The sequence below is a fragment of the Pygocentrus nattereri genome, chromosome 9 (genome assembly GCF_015220715.1).
Source record: "Pygocentrus nattereri isolate fPygNat1 chromosome 9, fPygNat1.pri, whole genome shotgun sequence".
NCBI lineage: Eukaryota > Metazoa > Chordata > Actinopteri > Characiformes > Serrasalmidae > Pygocentrus > Pygocentrus nattereri.
The window spans coordinates 4,759,203-4,781,702 of record NC_051219.1 but is presented as its reverse complement, the minus strand read 5'-3'; the positions used below and the strand labels follow the sequence as shown (position 1 = coordinate 4,781,702).

Here is a 22,500-nt window from a genome sequence, read left to right as displayed (position 1 = left end):
AAGAGGCTGGATTTTAGCTCAGTAATCAAATTTCTCAGTGCTGTGACTCTCACTCTGATTTCTTTCCCATTTCTCAGTCTGAGCATGTGTGAAAACTGACAGCGGTACCGGAAATAAGCGAGCAGCGTCGCTCCAAAGGTGTAGACCCGGAGTTTCTCCATTATCTGATTACTGTCTGATTCATGTAGACCTGGAGTTTCCCCATTATCTGATTACTGTCTGACTCATGTAGACCTGGAGTTTCCCCATTATCTGATTACTGTCTGACTCATGTAGACCTGTAGTTTCCCCGTTATCTGATTACTGTCCGACTCCTGTAGACCTGGAGTTTCCCCATTATCTGATTACTGTCTGACTCATGTAGACCTGGAGTTTCCCCATTATCTGATTACTGTCTGACTCCTGTAGACCTGGAGTTTCCCCATTATCTGATTACTGTCAGACTCATGTAGACCTGGAGTTTCCCCATTATCTGATTACTGTCTGACTCCTGTAGACCTGGAGTTCCCCCGTTATCTGATTACTGTCTGACTCGTGTAGACCCAGAGTTTCCCCATTATCTGATTACTGTCTGACTCATGTAGACCTGGAGTTTCCCCGTTATCTGATTACTGTCTGACTCATGTAGACCCGGAGTTTCCCCATTATCTGATTACTGTCTGACTCATGTAGACCTGGAGTTTTCCCATTATCTGATTACTGTCTGACTCATGTAGACCTGGAGTTACTCCATTATCTGATTACTGTCAGACTCCTGTAGACCTGGAGTTTCTCCATTATCTGATTACTGTCTGACTCATGTAGACCTGGAGTTTCTCCATTATCTGATTACTGTCTGACTCGTGTAGACCCGGAGTTTCCCCGTTATCTGATTACTGTCTGACTCGTGTAGACCTGGAGTTTCCCCGTTATCTGATTACTGTCTGACTCCTGTAGACCTGGAGTTTCCCCATTATCTGATTACTGTCTGACTCATGTAGACCTGGAGTTTCCCCATTATCTGATTACTGTCTGACTCCTGTAGACCTGGAGTTTCCCCATTATCTGATTACTGTCTGACTCCTGTAGACCTGGAGTTTCCCCATTATCTGATTACTGTCTGACTCCTGTAGACCTGGAGTTCCCCCGTTATCTGATTACTGTCTGACTCGTGTAGACCCGGAGTTTCCCCGTTATCTGATTACTGTCTGACTCATGTAGACCTGGAGTTTCCCCGTTATCTGATTACTGTCTGACTCATGTAGACCTGGAGTTTCCCCGTTATCTGATTACTGTCTGACTCATGTAGACCTGGAGTTTCCCCATTATCTGATTACTGTCTGACTCCTGTAGACCTGGAGTTTCCCCATTATCTGATTACTGTCTGACTCCTGTAGACCTGGAGTTTCCCCATTATCTGATTACTGTCTGATTCGTGTAGACCTGGAGTTTCCCCATTATCTGATTACTGTCTGACTCAGGTAGACCTGGAGTTTCCCCATTATCTGATTTCTGTCTGACTCGTGTAGACCTGGAGTTTCCCCATTATCTGATTTCTGTCTGACTCGTGTAGACCTGGAGTTTCCCCATTATCTGATTACTGTCTGACTCCTGTAGACCTGGAGTTTCCCCATTATCTGATTTCTGTCTGACTCATGTAGACCTGGAGTTTCCCCATTATCTGATTACTGTCTGACTCCTGTAGACCTGGAGTTTCTCCATTATCTGATTACTGTCTGACTCATGTGGACCTGGAGTTTCCCCATTATCTGATTTCTGTCTGACTCATGTAGACCTGGAGTTTCCCCATTATCTGATTACTGTCTGACTCCTGTAGACCTGGAGTTTCCCCATTATCTGATTACTGTCTGACTCATGTAGACCTGGAGTTTCTCCATTATCTGATTACTGTCTGACTCCTGTAGACCTGGAGTTTCTCCATTATCTGATTACTGTCTGACTCATGTAGACCTGGAGTTTCCCCGTTATCTGATTACTGTCTGACTCATGTAGACCTGGAGTTTCCCCGTTATCTGATCACTGTCTGACTCATGTAGACCCGGAGTTTCCCCGTTATCTGATTGCTTAAGTACATGTTAAACATGTTGATCGGATTACTGACAAAATCAGATTTTCTGCAGTTATCGGACTGTTAAGTGCATGTAAACACACTCATTCATTGGTGAAACAGAAACTGGACCACAGGCTGACACATTCCTGTATTACATCAAAAATACATTTAAGTATGATGTATTAATATTTTGCAATATACTGACAACACCAAGCATTGCATATGACAGCTTAATTAATGACTATGTTGGTTTGTCTAGTTAATTTTGAGCTCGTATAAATGGGGGGGGGGTATTGTATGAAAATCCTTGTAATCCACAATTTCATTGATCAATAATAGCTGTAATAATAGTGCACATATTTATGGATCTGTGTATAATGTTCATTATTTAAGCTACTGGCTACCAGTTCATGCATGTAAACAACATTATTTAGAGTGAAAAAACAGCAGCTTTACTCAGGATCTGTCTGAATTAAGATTCTGGGAAAACCAAAGTCATCGACTGAGAATAACAGAATCGTGAAACAGTGCTGGGACAAAAAGTAAAAAAATAAGAAAACAGGATTATAAAAAGTGGCAAAACACACAAACTAGGAAGTGGATCGACTCCTTGGTCTTATACAAGCACCAGTGTGCAAAACTGTGTCTGGGTTTGTGTGTGTGAGCATGTGTGTGTAGTATGTGTGGAGCTGAATATAGAAACCTCAAAATAATTTGGGACAGTATGTGAGACGCAAATAAAACAGAATCCAGTTTGACCTGAATTTAAACAACAACAACAAAAAAAAACAGTACAAAGGCAAGATGTTTAATATTTAATCTTATTTCTACTCTTTTATGCAAACGTGATCATGCTGAAACTGATGTCTGCAACACATTCAAAACATTGTAAACAAGTGATGCAGTCACACTTGAATAGAAAAGGAGCTGAGTGAGGATGGGTCGAGGCTCGTTACCGGCAAAAAATCCATTAACATTCATCACGGATCACTTGGGAGGACTTGGGAGGTATTTCAACCTCTACAGTGCATAACATCGTGAAAAGATTCAGGGAATCTGGAGAAATCTCTGTGTGTGTAAAGCATGCTTCTCTGATGAAGCTCGGACTTCTACAAACTGTTCATCGCTGAATCCACAAATGCAAGTTAAGACTGATCTATGCACAGTAGAGGTCATATCTCAGCAACGTCCAGAAACGATGCCGACTTCTCTGGGCTTGAGCTCATCTGAAATGGACTGATGCTCAGTGGAAAGTGTGGCCTGATGAGTCAAACTTTCAGATTATTTATGGAAATAATGGACATTGCGGTCTTTGGGACAGCTAGACTGTTACCAGTATAAAGTTCAAAAGCCAGTGTCGGTCACAGTTTAGGGGAGGTATATGTGGGTAACCTGCACATCTGTGAAAGCACAATTAACCATGACATTTTTGGGCAACAAATGCTGCCGTTTAGACGCCGTCTTTTTCAGGGGATGTCCTTGCTTATTTCAACTTGACAACACCACTAAACATTCCACAGGTATTACAACAGACTAGACTGGCCTGTCTGCAATCCAGACCTGTGTCCTTTTGAAAACGTTACGTACTGTGAAGCACAAAATATTACAATGAATATCCCATATGGTTGCAGAGGGACTGAGTCCCTTTCAGTTACTAAAAAGAAACAATTGGCTGTGACCAAAAAGGCTTCCAACTCCCTCATTAGTATTGTGCTGTATAGCAGTGAAAACGCATCGTAACAATAAATTTGTGTGTTATAATAGTAAAAAATATGAATTGAACATTTGTGTATTGAATCATATTTTCTGCTGTGTGTCGTGCCTAACAACAGCCCTTAGTGGTGATTAAAATGACTGTAACACACAGCCTCAAAGTTTATTTCTTTAGTAAATCTATGTGTACGTGCATGAGAGAGAACCTTCATACTTTATATTGTTGCTGAGGCCTGTGTCTGGGTCCACCGCAGCTACCCGTCCCACGGCACACGCTGGCGGGCAGTTTTCAGACACGTCCAACCTATATCGTGAGCGTGAGAACCGAGGCGGTTCGTCAGCATTCAGGACGGTGATCCGGACTGTCGCTCGGTCTTTAAATGGCCCACGGCGAAGAAAGCGAGGGTCCACCGAGGGATTCTGCACCTCCACTGTGAGAGTGTAGGAGCTGCGCCGCTCATAATCCACCACCTGGGGGGGGCGCAAATGGGGACGGAGCTCAGTCACTCAGTAGTTCAGCCAAAAAACCAACCAGAAAAAGTACAGCAATCGTCAGTAAACTGGCAGAATTTAACAACTTTTGAGGCAGGTGTTTGATGAATTAGGCTTACAATGTTTACAATACAAAGTTGGTTCTTCAATGGTTCTTCAGTAAAGACAATGGTTACATAGAACCATGGACACTCAAAGAACCATTTGCATGCCTCGCATGATGAAATACGTCCTCAAATTGATGGAGAACGTGTTGTATATGGTTCTAGGCAGAGCCTTTTTGAAAATGGGTCTATATAGCACCAAAAAGTTCTTCTATTGTTGCAAGGTTGGCATCATAATGGTAGCAGAACCCTTTTGTTTGATATATAAAACCATGTACAACACATTCTCCAACAATGGTTCTATATGGCTTTTCTAAAGTACCCTTGAAGAACCATGTTTTTTTTAAGAATGCATGCTAATTAAGCTTCCAGCTATATCGGCCTTGTAGGTCCAGCCCAAACTGGGGGCAGTCATGGGCTGGAGGTTAGGGAACTGGCCCTGTGACTGGAAGGTTGTTGGTTCGATCCCCAGTGGCGACAGCACATGACTGAGGTGTCCTTGAGCAAGACACCTAACCCCCAATTGCTCCCCGGGCGCTGTGGATAGGGCTACCCACCGCTCCAGGCAAGTGTGCTCACTGCCCCCTAGTGTGTGTATTTACTTCACAGATGGGTTAAATGTGGAGGTGGAACTTCCCCGTTTGTGGGATTAATAAAGTGTCACTTAACTTAAAGAATTTAAACTTTAAACACCAAGCATGTCTTGAATGTTCGACTCAGTTTTGGGCTAAGAGTGGAAAATCGTGCACTTTTCACGTTCCACCAAACTAGTGAGCGCTTTAGAGAAGGAGAACTGTCAATAACGTCATTTACAGTAATAACAGCACTGAATCCGTAGGTTCCAGAGGCCGTACTGTAGCAGTAAGTAATGGAGTCAGTAAGACAGGCAGACAGAACGACTCCACGCCAACATGCTAATGGAGGTTTCTGTCACTCCTACTAGTGCCAAATGCTAATCAGAGTCTCCCTTCATTCTCTCTCTCCTTCTCTCTCTCTCTCACTGTCATTCCCTCTCTATCATTCTATCCCAAGTCTCTCACGCTCCTGCTTTCTTCCCCTGCATTTGTTCTCTCCACAGCTCGCATTCAGCCGCTCCTTCCTTTCATCTGTTCTCTCTCGGCCTGCCATTCTCCCTCTCTCTCCCGCTCTCCCCGACAGGTTCCCTTCATCTCTGGAACCTTCACTCTCTCCTTCGCCTCTTCCTACCTCTTATCAGTCTCTCTGTGTTTACTTCTTATCACTGACTCTGCCTCTGCCGTCTGATACCTCCCGCCAAACTCTTTAACTCTCAGCTCGCTCTGCCGGTGCTATATCAGGGCAGAAAAACAGCTCGCTCCTTGTCTTTCCCGCTCTCCTGATTATTCCCGGACAGCTGAAAGGTGGAACCGCTCCCACTTTTTCAATTAGTTCCGAGCGAGTTATGGCCACATTAGGTCCTTTTATGTCAGCGCTACGTTTTCCGTAGGAGTAAAAGCTGATGTTTTAAATAAATGGAAGTTGCCTGAAGGCTCTCAGGAGGCGGCGGGTTAACCGCGGAGCTCTCGCCGGTGCCCTCCCGCCACCACACACTCGCCGCAATTTACATCAGCAAACCAATTCATATTCAATAAATGAAACCTATTCATCTGTATCTAATCTTTCTGTTCTCATTCATCACTCTCCTACTCCTCCCTCCCTCGCTCTCTCTGTCTCACTCTCTCTCTCTGCTCTTTCTTTCTCTTTTTTTATTTCTCAATTTAAGATTGAATTGTGATAAAGGTAATTTCAATATTTCTCTCTCTCGCTCGCTCTCTTTCTCTCTCACTTTTTCTTCTTCTCTTTTTGTTTGTGACAGTAAGTTGATTTCCACTTACTGTGTAGCTGCACTTTGTAGTTCTACAGTTACAGACTGTAGTCCATCTGTTTCTCTGATACTTTGTTACTCCCTTTAACCCTGTTCTTCAGTGGTCCTGCTGTCGCCCACTGAAAAGGGGGCACCAGGTCATCTGGGCAGAGGAGAATTTCTGTTTGATTTAGTGGGAGGCCGCTTTAAGGAATCATTAAGGATTATATTAAATAATGCAGGGGACGAGCAGCAACCCTGCCTGACACCACGGCCCCGAGTGAAGAGATCTGTCATTTTATTACCAGTCTTTACTCCACGTGCATTCGTGACATGCATTGATTTAATGGTGTCATGGATTTTGCCCCCGACAGCATTTTGAAGAATTTTGTAATACGAACCTTCTAGCCGAATAGAATCAAATACCTTTTTATTAATCTATGAAACATGGAAAAAATTTTTATTGGTGAATATGTTGGTTGAGTAGGGTGTGTAGGGTGTAAATGTGGTCAGTCATGTGATGATTTAGTAGATAAAACAATGTGTCTTTTACTCAAGACACTGTGTTTGGTAAGGAAGGCCTGTATTCAGGCATTAATAATACTGCAGAAAACCTTCCCCAGGTAACTTTTCACACAGATGCCTCTGAAGTTATTGGGGTCTGGTTAGACTCCACTCTTTTAGGTGGGGGAAATAAGCCCCCAGCACCAGATCTCAGGAGAGCAGGAGTGCTGAGAAGTGGAGAACAATGTTGAAGAACCTGAACAGAGCCTGTAGCAGGTCAGGGCTGCTGATCTTCAGCATCTCCGTCCTGATGCTGTCAGGGCCACAGGCTTCTCTGGGTCTAAGGCTTTTGATTTGGCTGTTTAATTGTTCTCCTTTCTCTCTTCCACTCTCTCTCCATTGCATCACTCTCTTTTTTGTCTTTGTATCTCTGTCTCCTGTCTCACTCTTCTGTTTCTCTCACTATCTTCTTCTTTCTCTCTTTTGTATTGCTCACTCTCTCTCTCTCTGTCTCTCTCCACTGTCTGCCTCTTCCTCTTCTTCTGTCTCACTGTTCTGTCTCACTGTCTACCTCCTCTCTCTCTTCTTCTTTCTCTCTTTCTTTTCTCTCTCTCTCTTCTGTCTCACTCTTCTCTCTCTCTCTCTCTCTCTCTGTCTCTCTGGGATTCAGATAACATCTCATTTCACTCTAACAGGGTTAACCTAAAGTCAGCGTTAAAGGGCAGTCAGACCTTTTTCAGAATGCAAACATTCACACACACACACACACACACACACACACACACACACACACACACACACACACACACACACACACACACACACACACAGTAGGGTCCAACAGTCTGGGATTTTTTCATTTAAAACGGGAAATAAAAGACAGAAAGATTTAGAATTTTTGAAGAATTTAAAAGAAAGAAAAGTTTAGGTTCTGTTGTATTTCAAGTATTTCAAATTTCCAGTGACCACATTTGGACTTTATTTGGACATTGGACATTTGATTTATTTGGAGTGCCAGTAGATGATGTTTTGGGGATGACATTGTTTTTTAATTCACTTCAATGGATTTCATTGTCCAATATCCTGGACATTTAGAATTCATTACATGTAATCTGAAAGACTTCAAAGTGATCATATTTATTATCATTATTATTATTTAGTATCATTACCAACAAAAGATGTTAATGGAGTTTGTGTGATTTGGTGTGATTTCTCTGCTGACCTTGTTGAGCAGAATGACGCCCTCCTGGTTGACAGCGGTGATGTTGAAGTTTCCTCCTCCTTCTCCATCTGTGATGGTGAAGTCCAGCCGAGCGTTCTCCCCCAGATCAGCATCAGTCGCAGACAGTCGGCCAACCTCGACCCCCGGAAGAGCCAACTCTGATACAGAGAACGACCACATACCTGATACAGAGAGAGAGAGAGAGAGAGAGAGAGAGAGAGAGAGAGAGAGACAAATGGTGTCTGTTAAACTGTCAAATGGTGCAATACACTGGGATAACTCCACATCAAACCCACAGGAGCTTTTATGAGTCCCATTCTAAACCAATAGGCATTAATATGAAGTTGATTCCCCCTTTGCAGCTCACACAGCTTCCGCTCCTCTGGGAAGCTTCTACAAGATTTCGGAGAGGGTCTGTGAGATTTTCTGTCTGTTCATCCAGAAGAGCATTTGTGAGGACAGACACTGATGTTGGACGAGAAGGCCTGACTTGCAGTCTCCGTTCTAGTTCATCTCAAAGGTGTTCTATAGGAATGAGGTCAGGACTAGTCAAGTTCCTCCACACCAAACTCACCCAGCCAGGCCTTTATGGCCTTAACTTAGTCCACTGGGTGTCAGTCGTGTTGGAACAGAAAAGGTTCTTCCCCAAACTGTTCCAAAAGTTGGAAGCAAAGAATTGTAGAAAATGTCTTGGTTCTGCTGAAGCATTAAGAGTTCCCTTCACTCGAAGTGACTGTTCTAAACCAACCCCTGAAAAACAGCCCATATAATCATCCCTCCTCCACCAAACTTTACAGCTGACACAGTGCAGTCAGGCAGGTAACGTTCTCCAAACCCAGACTCATCCATCAGACTGACAGATAGAGAAGAGTGATTCATCACTTCACAGAACGCATTTCCACTGCTTCAGTGTCCAGTGGTGGCACATTAAGTTTCCGTCCAGCGCTTGGCATTGTGCATTTCAATTATGGGCTTGTGTGTAGCTGCTCAGCTGTGGAAACCCATTTTGTGAAGCTCCTAATGTGCAGTTCTTTCGCTGATGTTACTTCTATGTGCTTAATTTGATCCAACTGTTAGTAATGAGTGTAGCTGAATCATCTAAACTCAATAATTAGCAGGGGTTGGACCCTGGACAGGTCACCACTTCATCGAAGGGCATTTTCTTTTACACTGTCCACAATACCAGTCAGAGAAGTGTTCTTTGAGCATGTAGGGGAATGAATAATACATCTCTTATCTGCTGTTGTTCTTGAAGAAAAAGCTGAGACGGAGACACCATCAGCCAAATATCAGTCATTCTATCCAACCAGTAGGGTGCGCTCTAGCGTCACCAGCTAAGTAATACGAGGCTCCACCTAAGGAAGAGAGAGCCTCCGTTTTCCAACAATGTGCTAAACAGCTGTTGAGTTTACTGGAAAAAAAACAATGTTTAATTGTGAAATATAGTTATTATGCGTTTTATATGAATATGAGTTATTTATGCACCTGAAGTGAAGAGTGCCCTCCTATTTCATCAAGCATTCGAACTTCTGAATTATTCCATTGAACACAAGAACTCCGGTGAGTTGTTCTGTGGCTAACTAACAAGTTCAGTTGATACCCTAAGTTTAGGATAAGGGAAGCTAAGGAAACCAATCAGAGCTCTATTATTTATTATTTTAATCCCACAACGGGGAAATTCCACCTCCGCATTTAACCCATCTGTGAAGTGAAACACCACATACACACTAGTGAACACACACACACTAGGGGGCAGTGGGCACACTTGCCCGGAGCAGTGGGCAGCCCTAACCGCAGTGCCCGGGAAGCAGTTGGAGGTTAGGTGTCTTGCTCAAGGACACCTCAGTCATGGACTGTCGGCTCTGGGGATCGAACCGGTGAGCTTCCGGTCACAGGGCTGGTTCCCTAACCTCCTAACCTGTTAGTAGTTGAACCCTTTACTTTAATGTCCATAGTGCTATCTTGGTAAATGCGCATGTTAAGCCTATTGACTGGTTAAAAACACAATATTTTAATTGTGATCTTGGTAGACTGTCTATCACAGCTGCAGTTAGTTCATGTAGATACGGTTATGTGAACAATTGTGGAAACATTGATTGCTTTTGTAAATAAATAGTGAATGTAAAATCTTAATTGAGCTAAAATTCATGTGCAGTTGTACACATATGCTACACTTGGGACTGTGGCAGTAGTTTGTTTTGCTGAATTCTCATAGCGAGATTTGAGTTTCACCTCTCTTTTTGGGTTGGAGTTAGTAATTGTTTGCAATATTGAATGCAGATTGTTTTTTGTACTGGCGATTTTGGATGGCGTGCCTAGCCCTGGACTTGATTGAAGAGGCCTGGAACCTTCTGATAAGAGCAGACTGAACTTCATCTTCAGTGTATCCAAGACTTTTGGAACCAGATAAGATATATTCATAACTCACTACCCCGGTAGATGGACTTTGCTACACACACACACACAAGGAAAAAAAACTGTTTAATTCCTTTATTTTGATATAGACAGCTCTCAACAACCTTTACTCTTTGTTTTCATTTTTATTTTCCAAGTCAAAGACTTACTCATTGTGGTGTACAATAAATGTCACTGTTCATTTTCTTTAAGTGATGTATTAGTGTGAGTGATTCAAACCCCTCCTACAAACCTAGGTCAAGCATTATTCTTTACAAATATTCTTCCCAAATATAGTAACTCGTTCACACAGGCTACAATTATCACTACACGTCTTCTAAAATATACTATTTAGGTACTGTTTATTCATTAATTAGTTTTGTATATAATATTTTACCACGATCCATACACATGACTATAGGTAATTGTATGTGTATGTTAGTGTGTATATGCACACACACACACACACAAACAAACACACACACACACACACACACACACTATATATATATATATATATATATATATATATATATATATATATATTCATACCCAAATGAGAGTCTGAGAATCTGAGAGTCCGAATACCTGAGAGTCTGAGAATTTGAGAGTCTGAGAGTTTGAGAGTCTGAGAATCTGAGAGTCTGAATACCTGAGAGTCTGAGAATCTGAGAATCTGAGAGTTTGAGAGTCTGAGAATGTGAGAGTCTGAGAATCTGAGAGTCTGAATACCTGAGAGTCTGAGAATTTGAGAGTCTGAGAGTCTGAGAGCCTCCGAGTTTGAGAGGCTGAGAATCTGAGAGTCTGAATACCTGAGAGTCTGAGAATTTGAGAGTCTGAGAGTTTGAGAGTCTGAAAATCTGAGAGTCTGAATACCTGAGAGTCTGAGAATTTGAGAGTCTGAGAGTTTGAGAGTCTGCAAATCTGAAAGTCTGAGAATCTGAGAGTTTGAGAGTCTGAGATTTTTGGAGTCTGAGAATCTGAGAGTCTGAGAATCTGAGAGTCTGAGAGTTTGAGAGTTTGAGAGTCTGAGAATCTGAGAGTCTGAATACCTGAGAGTCTGAGAATTTGAGAGTCTGAGAGTTTGAGAGTCTGAGAATCTGAGAGTCTGAGAGTTTGAGAGTCTGAGAATCTGAGAGTCTGAGAATCTGAGAGTTTGAGAGCTTGAGAGTTTGATAGTCTGAGAATCAGAGTCTGAATACCTGAGAGTCTGAGAATTTGAGAGTCTGAGAGTTTGAGAGTCTGAAAATCTGAGAGTCTGAATACCTGAGAGTTTGAGAATTTGACAGTCTGAGAGTTTGAGAGTCTGCAAATCTGAGAGTCTGAGAATCTGTGAGTCTGAGAGTTTGAGAGTCTGAGAATCTGAGAGTCTGAGAGTTTGAGAGTCTGAGAATCTGAGAGTCTGAGAATCTGAGAGTCTGAGAATCTGAGAATCTGAGAGTCTGAGAGTTTGAGAATTTGGGAGTCTGACAGTCTGAGAGAGCTCTTGTAGGACTTTAGTGGTTTGATAAGTCTTACTATTTAATCCGTATATTTCAGAGTCCAGATTCTATTTCCGTGTTTCGACTCTAACTCTGTTCTCCTGGTTTTGATTATGGATGATCCGTGTATGTACCTGTCTGTGACGTGCTGTCTACTTTAATACTGTTAACATGCCGGCGTTTACTTATGCTCCCCAGTTCCCCTCAGGGGGATCTCTGACACCACTTTAAAGGTCATTCCATTACTGTACTAGCAGAGCTGACATCTGTTAGATGAGTCCTCGGAGGGACCAAGTGAACACAAGTGTTAACATCAGCAGAAGATCATACCCAGAAATCAGTGCGATCTGACACAGTGTCCTTTTCAAACCCTAAAAATGGCAGCCAAAGCTCATTATAAGTCCTTCTACTACACTTAAAATTCAAAACCATAACATTTGATTTGATATGTTCAGACTGGGCTTTTACTCAAGAAACCTGTTTTCTGTTATTGTTACAATATGATTTTACATTATGATGTTTTGGTGCTATAGGTCTATATAGGTTCTATATAGAACCATCTACAGCACATTCTACATAAAACTGAAGAATCCTTTCAAGATGCAAAGAACCTTTAAATTATGCAAAGGGTTCTTTGGGGGGGTCATGGTTCTGTAGAACCATTTTTTAGTAAAGAATCCTTGTATACCCTTTAAGTGTGAAGATTGCTCTTTCCCTGTTTGTCTTCAACGTGTGGTCATAGTACAAGGAAACACTGATTGAGAGAGGAGAGAGAACTCTGAGTATGTGGGCTGGAGTTCGGGGCAGCTTATGCTTTGAGATGGAAGGCTGGACCTCCCTTGTGAACTGCAGCAGGACTGACATAGGACTGAGATAAAGGGAGGGGACTCAGGCATGATCCATGGCATGCAAGTTCAGACCGTGCCTCAAGTGTAAGGTGGTAGTTTGAGGGTAGAGTGACTGAAGGAACTCTGGTAGCTTGGGCTGGAGGTTTGGCTGGCTTCTGCCTGGAGATAGAAGACTCCCAAAAGTCCAAGCTAAATTGAAAGCTGTTTAGGTGGACTGTATTCAGGTGTCTGAGGGACCCTCACATGCTGAGAAACACAGTGATCCAGAAGTCTCTGTCCAGCAGGAGCTCATTCTGGAGCAGTGTTCTGAGAAAATGTGAAAGTTTAGGTAGAGATCTTCATCTGAGTGTAAGCCAGTGTGATACGGAGGAACCAGATTTAGAATGAGGTGCGGTGCATTAGTATCCATATGGCTTTGTGTATATATATTCTGAGAAGGTAAACAGGTTTGTTTGAGCTGGCACTACTAATAAGGTTTGTAAGACGAGAGAAAAGATGATGGGTGTTGGAGATGAATTGGATTTGGTTCAATAGGTCAATGACAACACTGTTGTGAGCTGCCTAGCTTATTTATTATATTCTTATTAATGACTTTGAAACCACCAAAATAATTGAATGAACTGAACTGAATCATAATGAAATAAGAGATTTCATGAAGCCATGAGTCATTTTCCAAATAAATAAATAAATAAATAAACAAAAATAAAGTAAATGAATTAAATTGTTTGACTTTGAATCTGTTAAATCATATGGAAAAAAATTTATGGATATCTTATCTACAGATCTTAATATATTTGAAATATATAATGAATATACGCAGTGCAATCCATGCCAAAATAAGATCTCTGGACAAAACATTTGTCACCTTGTGTGTTAAAGGTGGTAACCAATTTTTTTTGTCCAGACAGCTTGTGAATAAAAATTGCTTTGCTTCCAGGCAAGAATTGCTTCTGTAAGTCAATGCAGGTTCTTCACAACCAATTTCTGAAAGAACTCTGAAAGAAGTGATTTTTATCCACAAGCTGTGAAACACACCAGCGGTTCCTGTCCATCGGTTTCGTCTTTCTTTGCTGGTCGACCTGTATGACCATACGCTTTGATACATCTGCAAATTCAGCTGTTTCCTTCACACTGTGGCCCTTGGCTGCCTAAATTTAGCCAATCATTAATATTTGCTTTGCAACCCATTTTCCACACATCAAATAAGACATTCACTGCACTGTACCACGTCTTCTCAATCTATCAATCTTGTCGCACACCCCACAGGCATTTATAGCCCAAATACATTTAAATATTAGACATGTATCATATACCCTGACTGACCAGGTCTAAACCCCTGGTCAGTAAGCCAATGGCAGCAGGAACCCCCCCTATTATACCAAGCTAAAGGCTACATCACACTTCTAACCAAAGCGCATAGCCAGGCAAACCAATTCTACACAGAACTTGTCACATTATGTTCAAAAGTTTAGCCAGTCCGATTACTGAGGCTGTCCTAGTGGAAAACAAGGGCCTCCTAACAACCACCTGGAAGACCTGGTGGACACCAAAACTGTCCCCATCAGATAAACAGCGCTGAAAGCTTTGATCTCTGAGAGAGAGGAGAACATCAAGCTGCTTCAGATCTGAAAACATCCACAGGTGCTTCTGTCCATCCTTCCACCGTGAGAAGACTACTCAGCTCTGTGGGTCTGAAAGGAGGTGTAGCTGATCAAGAAGAACCTCACTGAGAAAAGGAGACGGACACATCAAACAAAGAAGCTGAGCGATGGACTGACCGCCCCAGAGTCCAGGCCTCAGCACCACTGAATGGGTTTGATTACTTCCGAAAACTATCCCTGCAGTTTTCTTTGAGCCAGAGAAGGAGAGAGAGAGGTGGGGTTAGAGAGCGTGAAGGAGAAGTGAATTGAGATTGACTGTGAGAGAAAGACAGAGTGTATGAGTCAGAAAGACAGAGTGTGTGTGCGAGAGCAGCTGAACACAATCAAATCAAATCAGACTGAATGGAGACTGACAGCGAGAGGGAAAAAAACACCTGCCATATAAACACTGCAGTCCAAACACACTCGCTCACGGCGGGAGATTCGCTTCAGCTATTGACAGCGTTCATTACAACTGTGTGGAGGACGTTCTTCTTTCATTTAAAGAACATTTAGAGGAGTTAAAAAAAGCACCACGGCGGCAATTCAGAAAGACGAGATAGAGGCTATTATAGTTCATTTTAAAAAACAGTCACTAAAGCATGGACTCGTTTTTGGCCAGTATTCCTCAAACTATTTCAGCATTTAAAATCGCAATACGCCTGTATTTTACTGGCTATATTGCAGTACTGGGTAAACAGGCCTTCCAGTTACATTTGCGTATTCAAATCAGACATCATCTGCTCAAATATGCATATGTTTGCATATTGCTAGAAACCAAAAAAACCCATCTTTGCATGACGTTAGAACCAAAAGGTTAATTTCATTGTGAATCCAGAAAGACATTTTTACAGGACAGATTATTGGAATCTCCTTGTTTCATTGCTGAATAAAGAAAAAACCATGCGCTGCTATTATAAAACGTCTTTTGTCATATATAATCTCACATAAATCCAGTTATGAGTAATATATTATAAAATCCTCTGTAATATCTGTCAGAATAGGTTTACAATTTTGGCTCTGAATGTGGGGAAAAGCTGATTCGGAGAAAAGAATACGCCCCAATGAGATCCCAAAAACAATGCATGAATGTTGTCATTAGTACAAATTCATATAAGACATATTTGGATGTTTATTTAGTTTCAACAGGGCTTCTAATACGACACGAGTGTGGGAGGAGCTGAGGCTTCATTAAAGTTACTACCCTTTGGAAAACACTGTTAAACACACATGAGCTTGAACTGATTGAAAACACCTTGAAATAAATGGATTTCTGTTCAGTCCTGACATTCGTGAATGATTACGGTTTAAGAGAAGATGTCTCAGAGATGCAGTTTATCCAAAGATCTGAAAAAAAAAGATTGATGGGACCAACATCATCCTCATTAGCCTCCAGCCTCACTAGTCCATGTTTGTCTCCTAAGAGATGACATTCTAAACTAGGACGTCCTCTTTCCTGTTCTACTACAGAATGTTCTAGTATGTTGTGTTTATTGTATGTGTGTGACATCATGAGCAATCAAAATCATTAGATAGATAGATAGATAGATAGATAGATAGATAGATAGATAGATAGATAGATAGATAGATAGATATATGCAAGACATAGTTCAATCAACCAATTTCGAGCCTTATTTTCTCAGCCATCCAATTATGGCTTAGCAACTGTCACTATCTGCCATTGCCTCAAGCCTTCATTTCTTAACCAAATTGCTAGTGTTAGTAGCCTGGCCTGACAGCACAAACAGCACATTTGGAAACTGAATCTACCAATTTGCCCCAGCCAACAGTGTATTTCAGCCCACATTACCAGTCGATGAGTCTTGCTTTGACAGACCTGATGTTGTAAGAAAGGAACTAGTTAGGTCCTGTTTTAGCTTCAGGGTGATTAAGGCCTACATAGGTCCATGAGCACACACTGGAAGAGATGCCAATTGACCTATAACATCTTCTGCAAGGTCTGAAATAAGCCCAATTCTTTCCTCAACTGAGAGCGACGCCTGTCTGGTTTATTCCCGATAACCTTCCAGCTCATTCCGAGAACTATTTGCAATAACAGGCTTTAAATCCGAAGAAGACAGACAGACAGACAGACAGAGAGAGAGAGAGAGAGAGAGAGAGAATAAAGCACCCTGAATTGAACTGAACTGAGCTGAGAGAGATTTAGAATGACCAATAATGCTCATCTCACATGGATCATTTGAAGATTCTGAACAGGAAACAAATGAGCTCAGCATTAAATGCAAAATGTGAAGACAGCAGAGGGATGAGTGAAGGAGAGAGGAGAGGGACGAGTGAAAGAGAGGAATGAGTGTAATTGGGCTGTGGCTGCTGTGTGAGCTAATAGCCTTCAATTCCTCAGCACTCAGACCATCATCAAACACTGTGGAATTCAACACTGCCGGCCTGAGCTCTACACTACTACTGCCTTAGGAGAAGGATTAGAGACAGAGCAAGGGAGCAGGAGAGAGCGAGAGCGAGAGAGAGGGTGCAGGGATGAGATGAGGATTGAGAGAGAGAGGGAGAGAGTGTGAAAGGGGCAGACAAATGGAGATAAAGTATGTTTTCTTGTAAAAAAAAAAAAAAAAGCAGCGGAGTGGGAGAATGAGTGAGTGCGTAAGTGTGGAAGAAATGGAGGGAGTGAGAGAAAAAGTGGGGGAGAGAATGAGCCGGAGAGGCGGCGAGCGAGAGAGGGATTGAAGAGGAACGTATTGTATGTCTCTAAGCATTATACTTCTGCAGTGATTTGTCTGTTTTCTGAAGCAGAAATCTCTGAACTTTAGATGAAATATTAATAGAACAGATGAGAGAGAAGCAGCTATAGGAAGAGCCTGACTGAGCTCTTTAACTCAATACAGAGAGCTATTTATCATCACAGTAACTGCCAGGGCGGTTAGCAATACCATCACCGATGGCATTGCCAGCACCACCAATAGCATCATCATTATCGGCAATGTAATCAAAACCATCACCACCAATATCGTCATCAATAAAAATATCATCACCACCAATATTATCACACACAACGTCAGTGTCATCACCACTACCAATAATATCATCATTATCAGCAATAATATAACCCAAACCATCACCACTGATATCATCACCATCATCACCGCAGTATCATCACCACCTTCTATACTAGAATTATCAGCAATGTAATCAAAACCATCACCAACAATATCATCACCATCAATTTCATCACCACCAATATCACCAACAACATCAGCCATCACCACTGCCAGTAATATAACCCAAACCATCACCACTGGTATCATCACCATCATCACCACAGTATCATCACCACCTTCTATACTAGAATTATCAGCAATGTAATCAAAACCATCACCAACAATATCATCACCACAAATATCATCACCATCAATTTCATCACCACCAATACCACCAACAACATCAGCCATCACCACTACCAAGAATATCATCATTACCAGCAATATAACCCAAACCATCACCACCGATATCACCACCAATATAAGCATCAATATCACCACCTCCTACACTATTATCATTACCAGCAATATAACCAGCACTGTTGCCACAAATATCATCGCTACCATCACCACCAATGAAATGTCCACAACCTCAATTTCCTCACAAACACCACAAATAATCATCTCTACCATCATCATCATCACCATCACCAGCAATTTCATCACCATCATCACCACCTATGTCATCAATATCATCATCACCATCATCTCCAATATATCACCATCAACACCATTGACATCAGCACAACCTCCATATCCCCACAATCACCACAAATAATAACTATCATCATCATCATTATGTTCACTGTCATCATCACATTATCACCAGCATCATCACCACCAGTCTTTGACACAATTTCCATCACAGTCATTACCATCACTGTACATCATAATCTTTGTCAGGATCAGTCCACAGTCACACTCACATCCACACTCACACACACTCACACACATCCACACACTCACACACATCCACACAAACACACACACACACACAAACACACAAACACACACACACACACACTCACAAACACTCACACACATCGACACTCACACACACTCACATCCACACTCACACACACTCACATCCACACTCACACACACTCACACACATCCACACAATCACACTCACACACATCCACACTCACACACACTCACATCCACACAATCACACTCAAACACATCCACACTCACAAACACTCACACACATCCACACACTCACACACATCCACACAAACACACACATCCACACACACACACACACACACTCACAAACACTCACACACATCCACACACTCACGAACACTCACACACATCCACACTCACACTCAGACGCTCACACACATCCATACACACGCACTCACACACACACGCACTCACACACACACCCACACCCACACACTCACAAACACTCACACACATCCACACACCCACACTCACAAACACTCACACACATCCACACACTCACACGAACACACATCCACACACTCACACTCAGACACTCACACACATTCAAACACTCATACTCACACACGGCCACACTCACTCGCACTTAAGCCTGTCAATCATCCATCTCATTATATTCATCTTATTCAGCTCTAATCTCAGCCATAATATATGCATTCAAAGTTCTTTCATATCGCTGCAGTTAAACTTCAGCAAAACATTTTTTTCATATCTTCATTTTTCATTAGTGAAAGTTATTAAATCACTGTCATCATCACTACCCCACCAATATCCTCATCAGTCATCATCATCATCACTACCAGCATCATTACTATAATCACTGTCATCATCACTACACCACCTATATCCTCATCAGTCATCATCATCATCATCACTATCAGCATCATTACCATAATCACTGTCATCATCACTACACCACCTATATCCTCATCAGTCATCATCATCATCATCACTATCAGCATCATTACCATAATCACTGTCATCATCACTACCCCACCTATATCCTCATCAGTCATCATCACTACCAGCATCATTACCATAATCACTGTCATCATCACTACCCCACCAATATCCTCATCAGTCATCATCATCATCACTATCAGCATCATTACCATAATCACTGTCATCATCACTACCCCACCAATATCCTCATCAGTCATCATCATCATCACTATCAGCATCATTACCATAATCACTGTCATCATCACTACACCACCTATATCCTCATCAGTCATCATCATCATCATCACTATCAGCATCATTACCATAATCACTGTCATCATCACTACCCCACCAATATCCTCATCAGTCATCATCATCATCACTATCAGCATCATTACCATAATCACTGTCATCATCACTACCCCACCAATATCCTCATCAGTCATCATCATCATCACTATCAGCATCATTACCATAATCACTGTCATCATCACTACCCCACCAATATCCTCATCAGTCATCATCATCATCACTATCAGCATCATTACCATAATCACTGTCATCATCACTACCCCACCAATATCCTCATCAGTCATCATCATCATCACTATCAGCATCATTACCATAATCACTGTCATCATCACTACCCCACCAATATCCTCATCAGTCATCATCATCATCACTATCAGCATCATTAACATAATGATCACTATTATTATCATTACAATCAACACCATATTCACCATTGTCATGATCACTATGATCACCATGATCGCCATTATCATCATCATCATCGTCATCATCATCATCATCATCATCATCATCACTACTACTACTACCTCTATCAGTATTGTCTTCATCACCATCATCACCTATCATGATCATCACCATAATTACCATTACCATTATCCTCTTCAGCATCATTAGCATCACTATCATCATCATTAGAGCCTCGTCTCTTGTTATCTTGATGTTTAGCATAATAATAACACCACAAGCTCAAGAGTGCACACACACACACACACACACACACACACACACACACACACACACACACACACACACACACACACACGTCAGTTCATGAAAGCCTTCACTTGATAAGAAGTAAACTACACACTGTGGCTCTCTAAGAGTGACAGTCGTGCCCTAAAGCCTGTCAGTCAAAACAGTCTCCTCATTATATTCGGCTCTAATCTCAGCCGTAATAAACTCCTTTATCTACAGCGCTTTAATCTCCCAGCAGTTAACCTTCAACAAAACATTCTTTATGTAGCATCTTACGTTTTTTTCATTATTGAAAATATATCTGCAGATCTGCATCATCATCATCATCATCATCATCATCATCATCATCATCACTATAGTAACTTGTGTAGTCTGCTGTCAGATGAAATATTAACAGGGCCAAGCAGCTTCTTTATTAGCTTCACACTGAAATTAGAACACTTCAAAGTGGCCTATCAGGCTTTTGATATGCAGCGGTGGAGAGAGAGAGAGCGAGAGAGCGAGAGAGTGAGAGAGCGAGAGAGCGAGAGAGAGAGCGAGAGGGCGAGAAAGAGACATTCACCGAGAGAAAGTGACGGTATGTCTGAGCACGTTTTACCACAGCACAGAGCAGCAGAACCTTTAGCACCACAGGACTGGACCTCTGTGGTTTTCATCGGCCACAGATCCAGCACTGAAGAGTCCAGTTTTGTGGTTGATGGTATCAGTTCAAGACACCATCAGGACCTGATGGTACATGAGGCTGATTGCTTTGCAGAGTTCGCTAAGGTCACTTAAACTCGTTACAAAGCTAGTGGTGTTGGTGTTGATGCCAGTGCTGAGTGTTTCCACACGCAGCAGAGAAACGTTTCGAGGTTTTCCTGATTCTACGTGTGATTTTCTGTGATTGTAACTGGGATATGTTTGAGAATGTGTGAGCACAAAATAGTTTCGTGTCAGCAAACGAGTCCAGCCGGAAAAATGTGTCACCATGTGCGAAAAATTGTGAAAACACGCGTGAAAAAAAAGAAAAAGAGTGATTTTTTTGTCAAAAGAAGAAAAAAATTAGCACATGATCATACGGAACCCCGCTGGTGACATCCTGTATAAATCAAAATTAACGCATGGGAATGAGATCCTAATGCGTGGCCACGACTTAGTAAGGCATGGGAATGAGATGACTCAGTCATGGCCCTGACTTAGTAAAGCATGGCTTAATACGTGGCCAGGCATTAGGATCTCGTTCCCACGTTTTACCAAGTCGTGGCTGTGACTTGATCATCTCGTTCCCACATCTTACTAATTTAATTAATTAATTAAGTGACCCTTATTAGTCCCACAAACGGGGAAATTCCACCTCCGCATTTAACCCATCCGTGAAGTGAAACACCACATACACACTAGTGAACACACACACACTAGGGGGCAGTGAGCACACTTGCCCGGAGTGGTGGGCAGCCCTATCCACAGCACGCGGGGAGCAGTTGGGGGTTAGGTGTCTTGCTCAAGGACACTTCAGTCATTTACTCTTGGCTCTGGGGATCAAACCGGCAACCTTCCGGGCACGAGGCTGGTTCCCTGACCTCCAGCCCACGACTGCCTATAAAGTTATTATACTAAGTTATTTTACCAGTGGGGCCGCGTATGATCACGTGAAAGAAACGTGTGATTTCTCGGGTCATTTCAGAGCTTAATGTGTCACACGTGTCGCTCGAGTTCGCTGAAGTGACAAACTAGTTACAAAGCTAAGAGCTTTAGCGTTGATGCTAGCCTCGACAGAGCAAGTGGTTTCTCTTATTTTTTCATACGAGAGAAAATATGAAGGGTTATATCTTTTGTGATCATGTGAGCACCAAATAGTGAAAGACATCGTTCCGTGTCAACTAACAAGTCTAGCCAAGCAGATAAATAATTAGCCCTTACAAAGAAAGAGTGGTTACGCGTGAACACGTGAGAATACGAGGAAAAAAACGTGCGGTCACACGTGACGGAAACATGTGACTACACACACGCACGGACACGTATGTTCACATTTACTCCGCAGGGTGTGACGTGTGTTTGCTGAGGCGACAAACTGGTTACTAAGCTAATTAGCATGTGCGCTAGCCTCTACAGAGCAAGAGGTTTTGCTAGTTTTTTTTCACACTAGAGAAAAACGTGGAGCTTTGCTTGACGCCTCACGTTTTTTTGTGAATGTGTGAGCACAGAATAGTGATATATACCATTTCCTATCAGCTAACAAGTCCAGCCAACCAGCAAGCAGGGAGCTCATTAGCCACGGCAGCCCTTACAAAAAGGCGAGAAAAAAAACGTGTGATCACGTG

The 22,500-nt window shown here is 42.2% G+C and overlaps 1 protein-coding gene across 3 annotated transcripts in view; it reads right to left on the bottom strand.

Moving 5' to 3' along the window:
- The window catches only part of LOC108439955 (cadherin-24), a 140,633-nt gene that overhangs the window by 34,195 nt on the left and 83,938 nt on the right, over positions 1 to 22,500 (bottom strand). For all 3 annotated transcript variants that reach the window (XM_037541534.1, XM_037541533.1, XM_017718629.2), the window contains 2 exons: positions 7,908 to 8,089; positions 3,978 to 4,234 (listed from right to left, as the gene is read on the bottom strand). In XM_037541534.1, the coding sequence (XP_037397431.1) occupies positions 3,978 to 4,234; positions 7,908 to 8,089 (439 nt within the window). The remainder of the gene's footprint in view (positions 1 to 3,977; positions 4,235 to 7,907; positions 8,090 to 22,500) is intronic.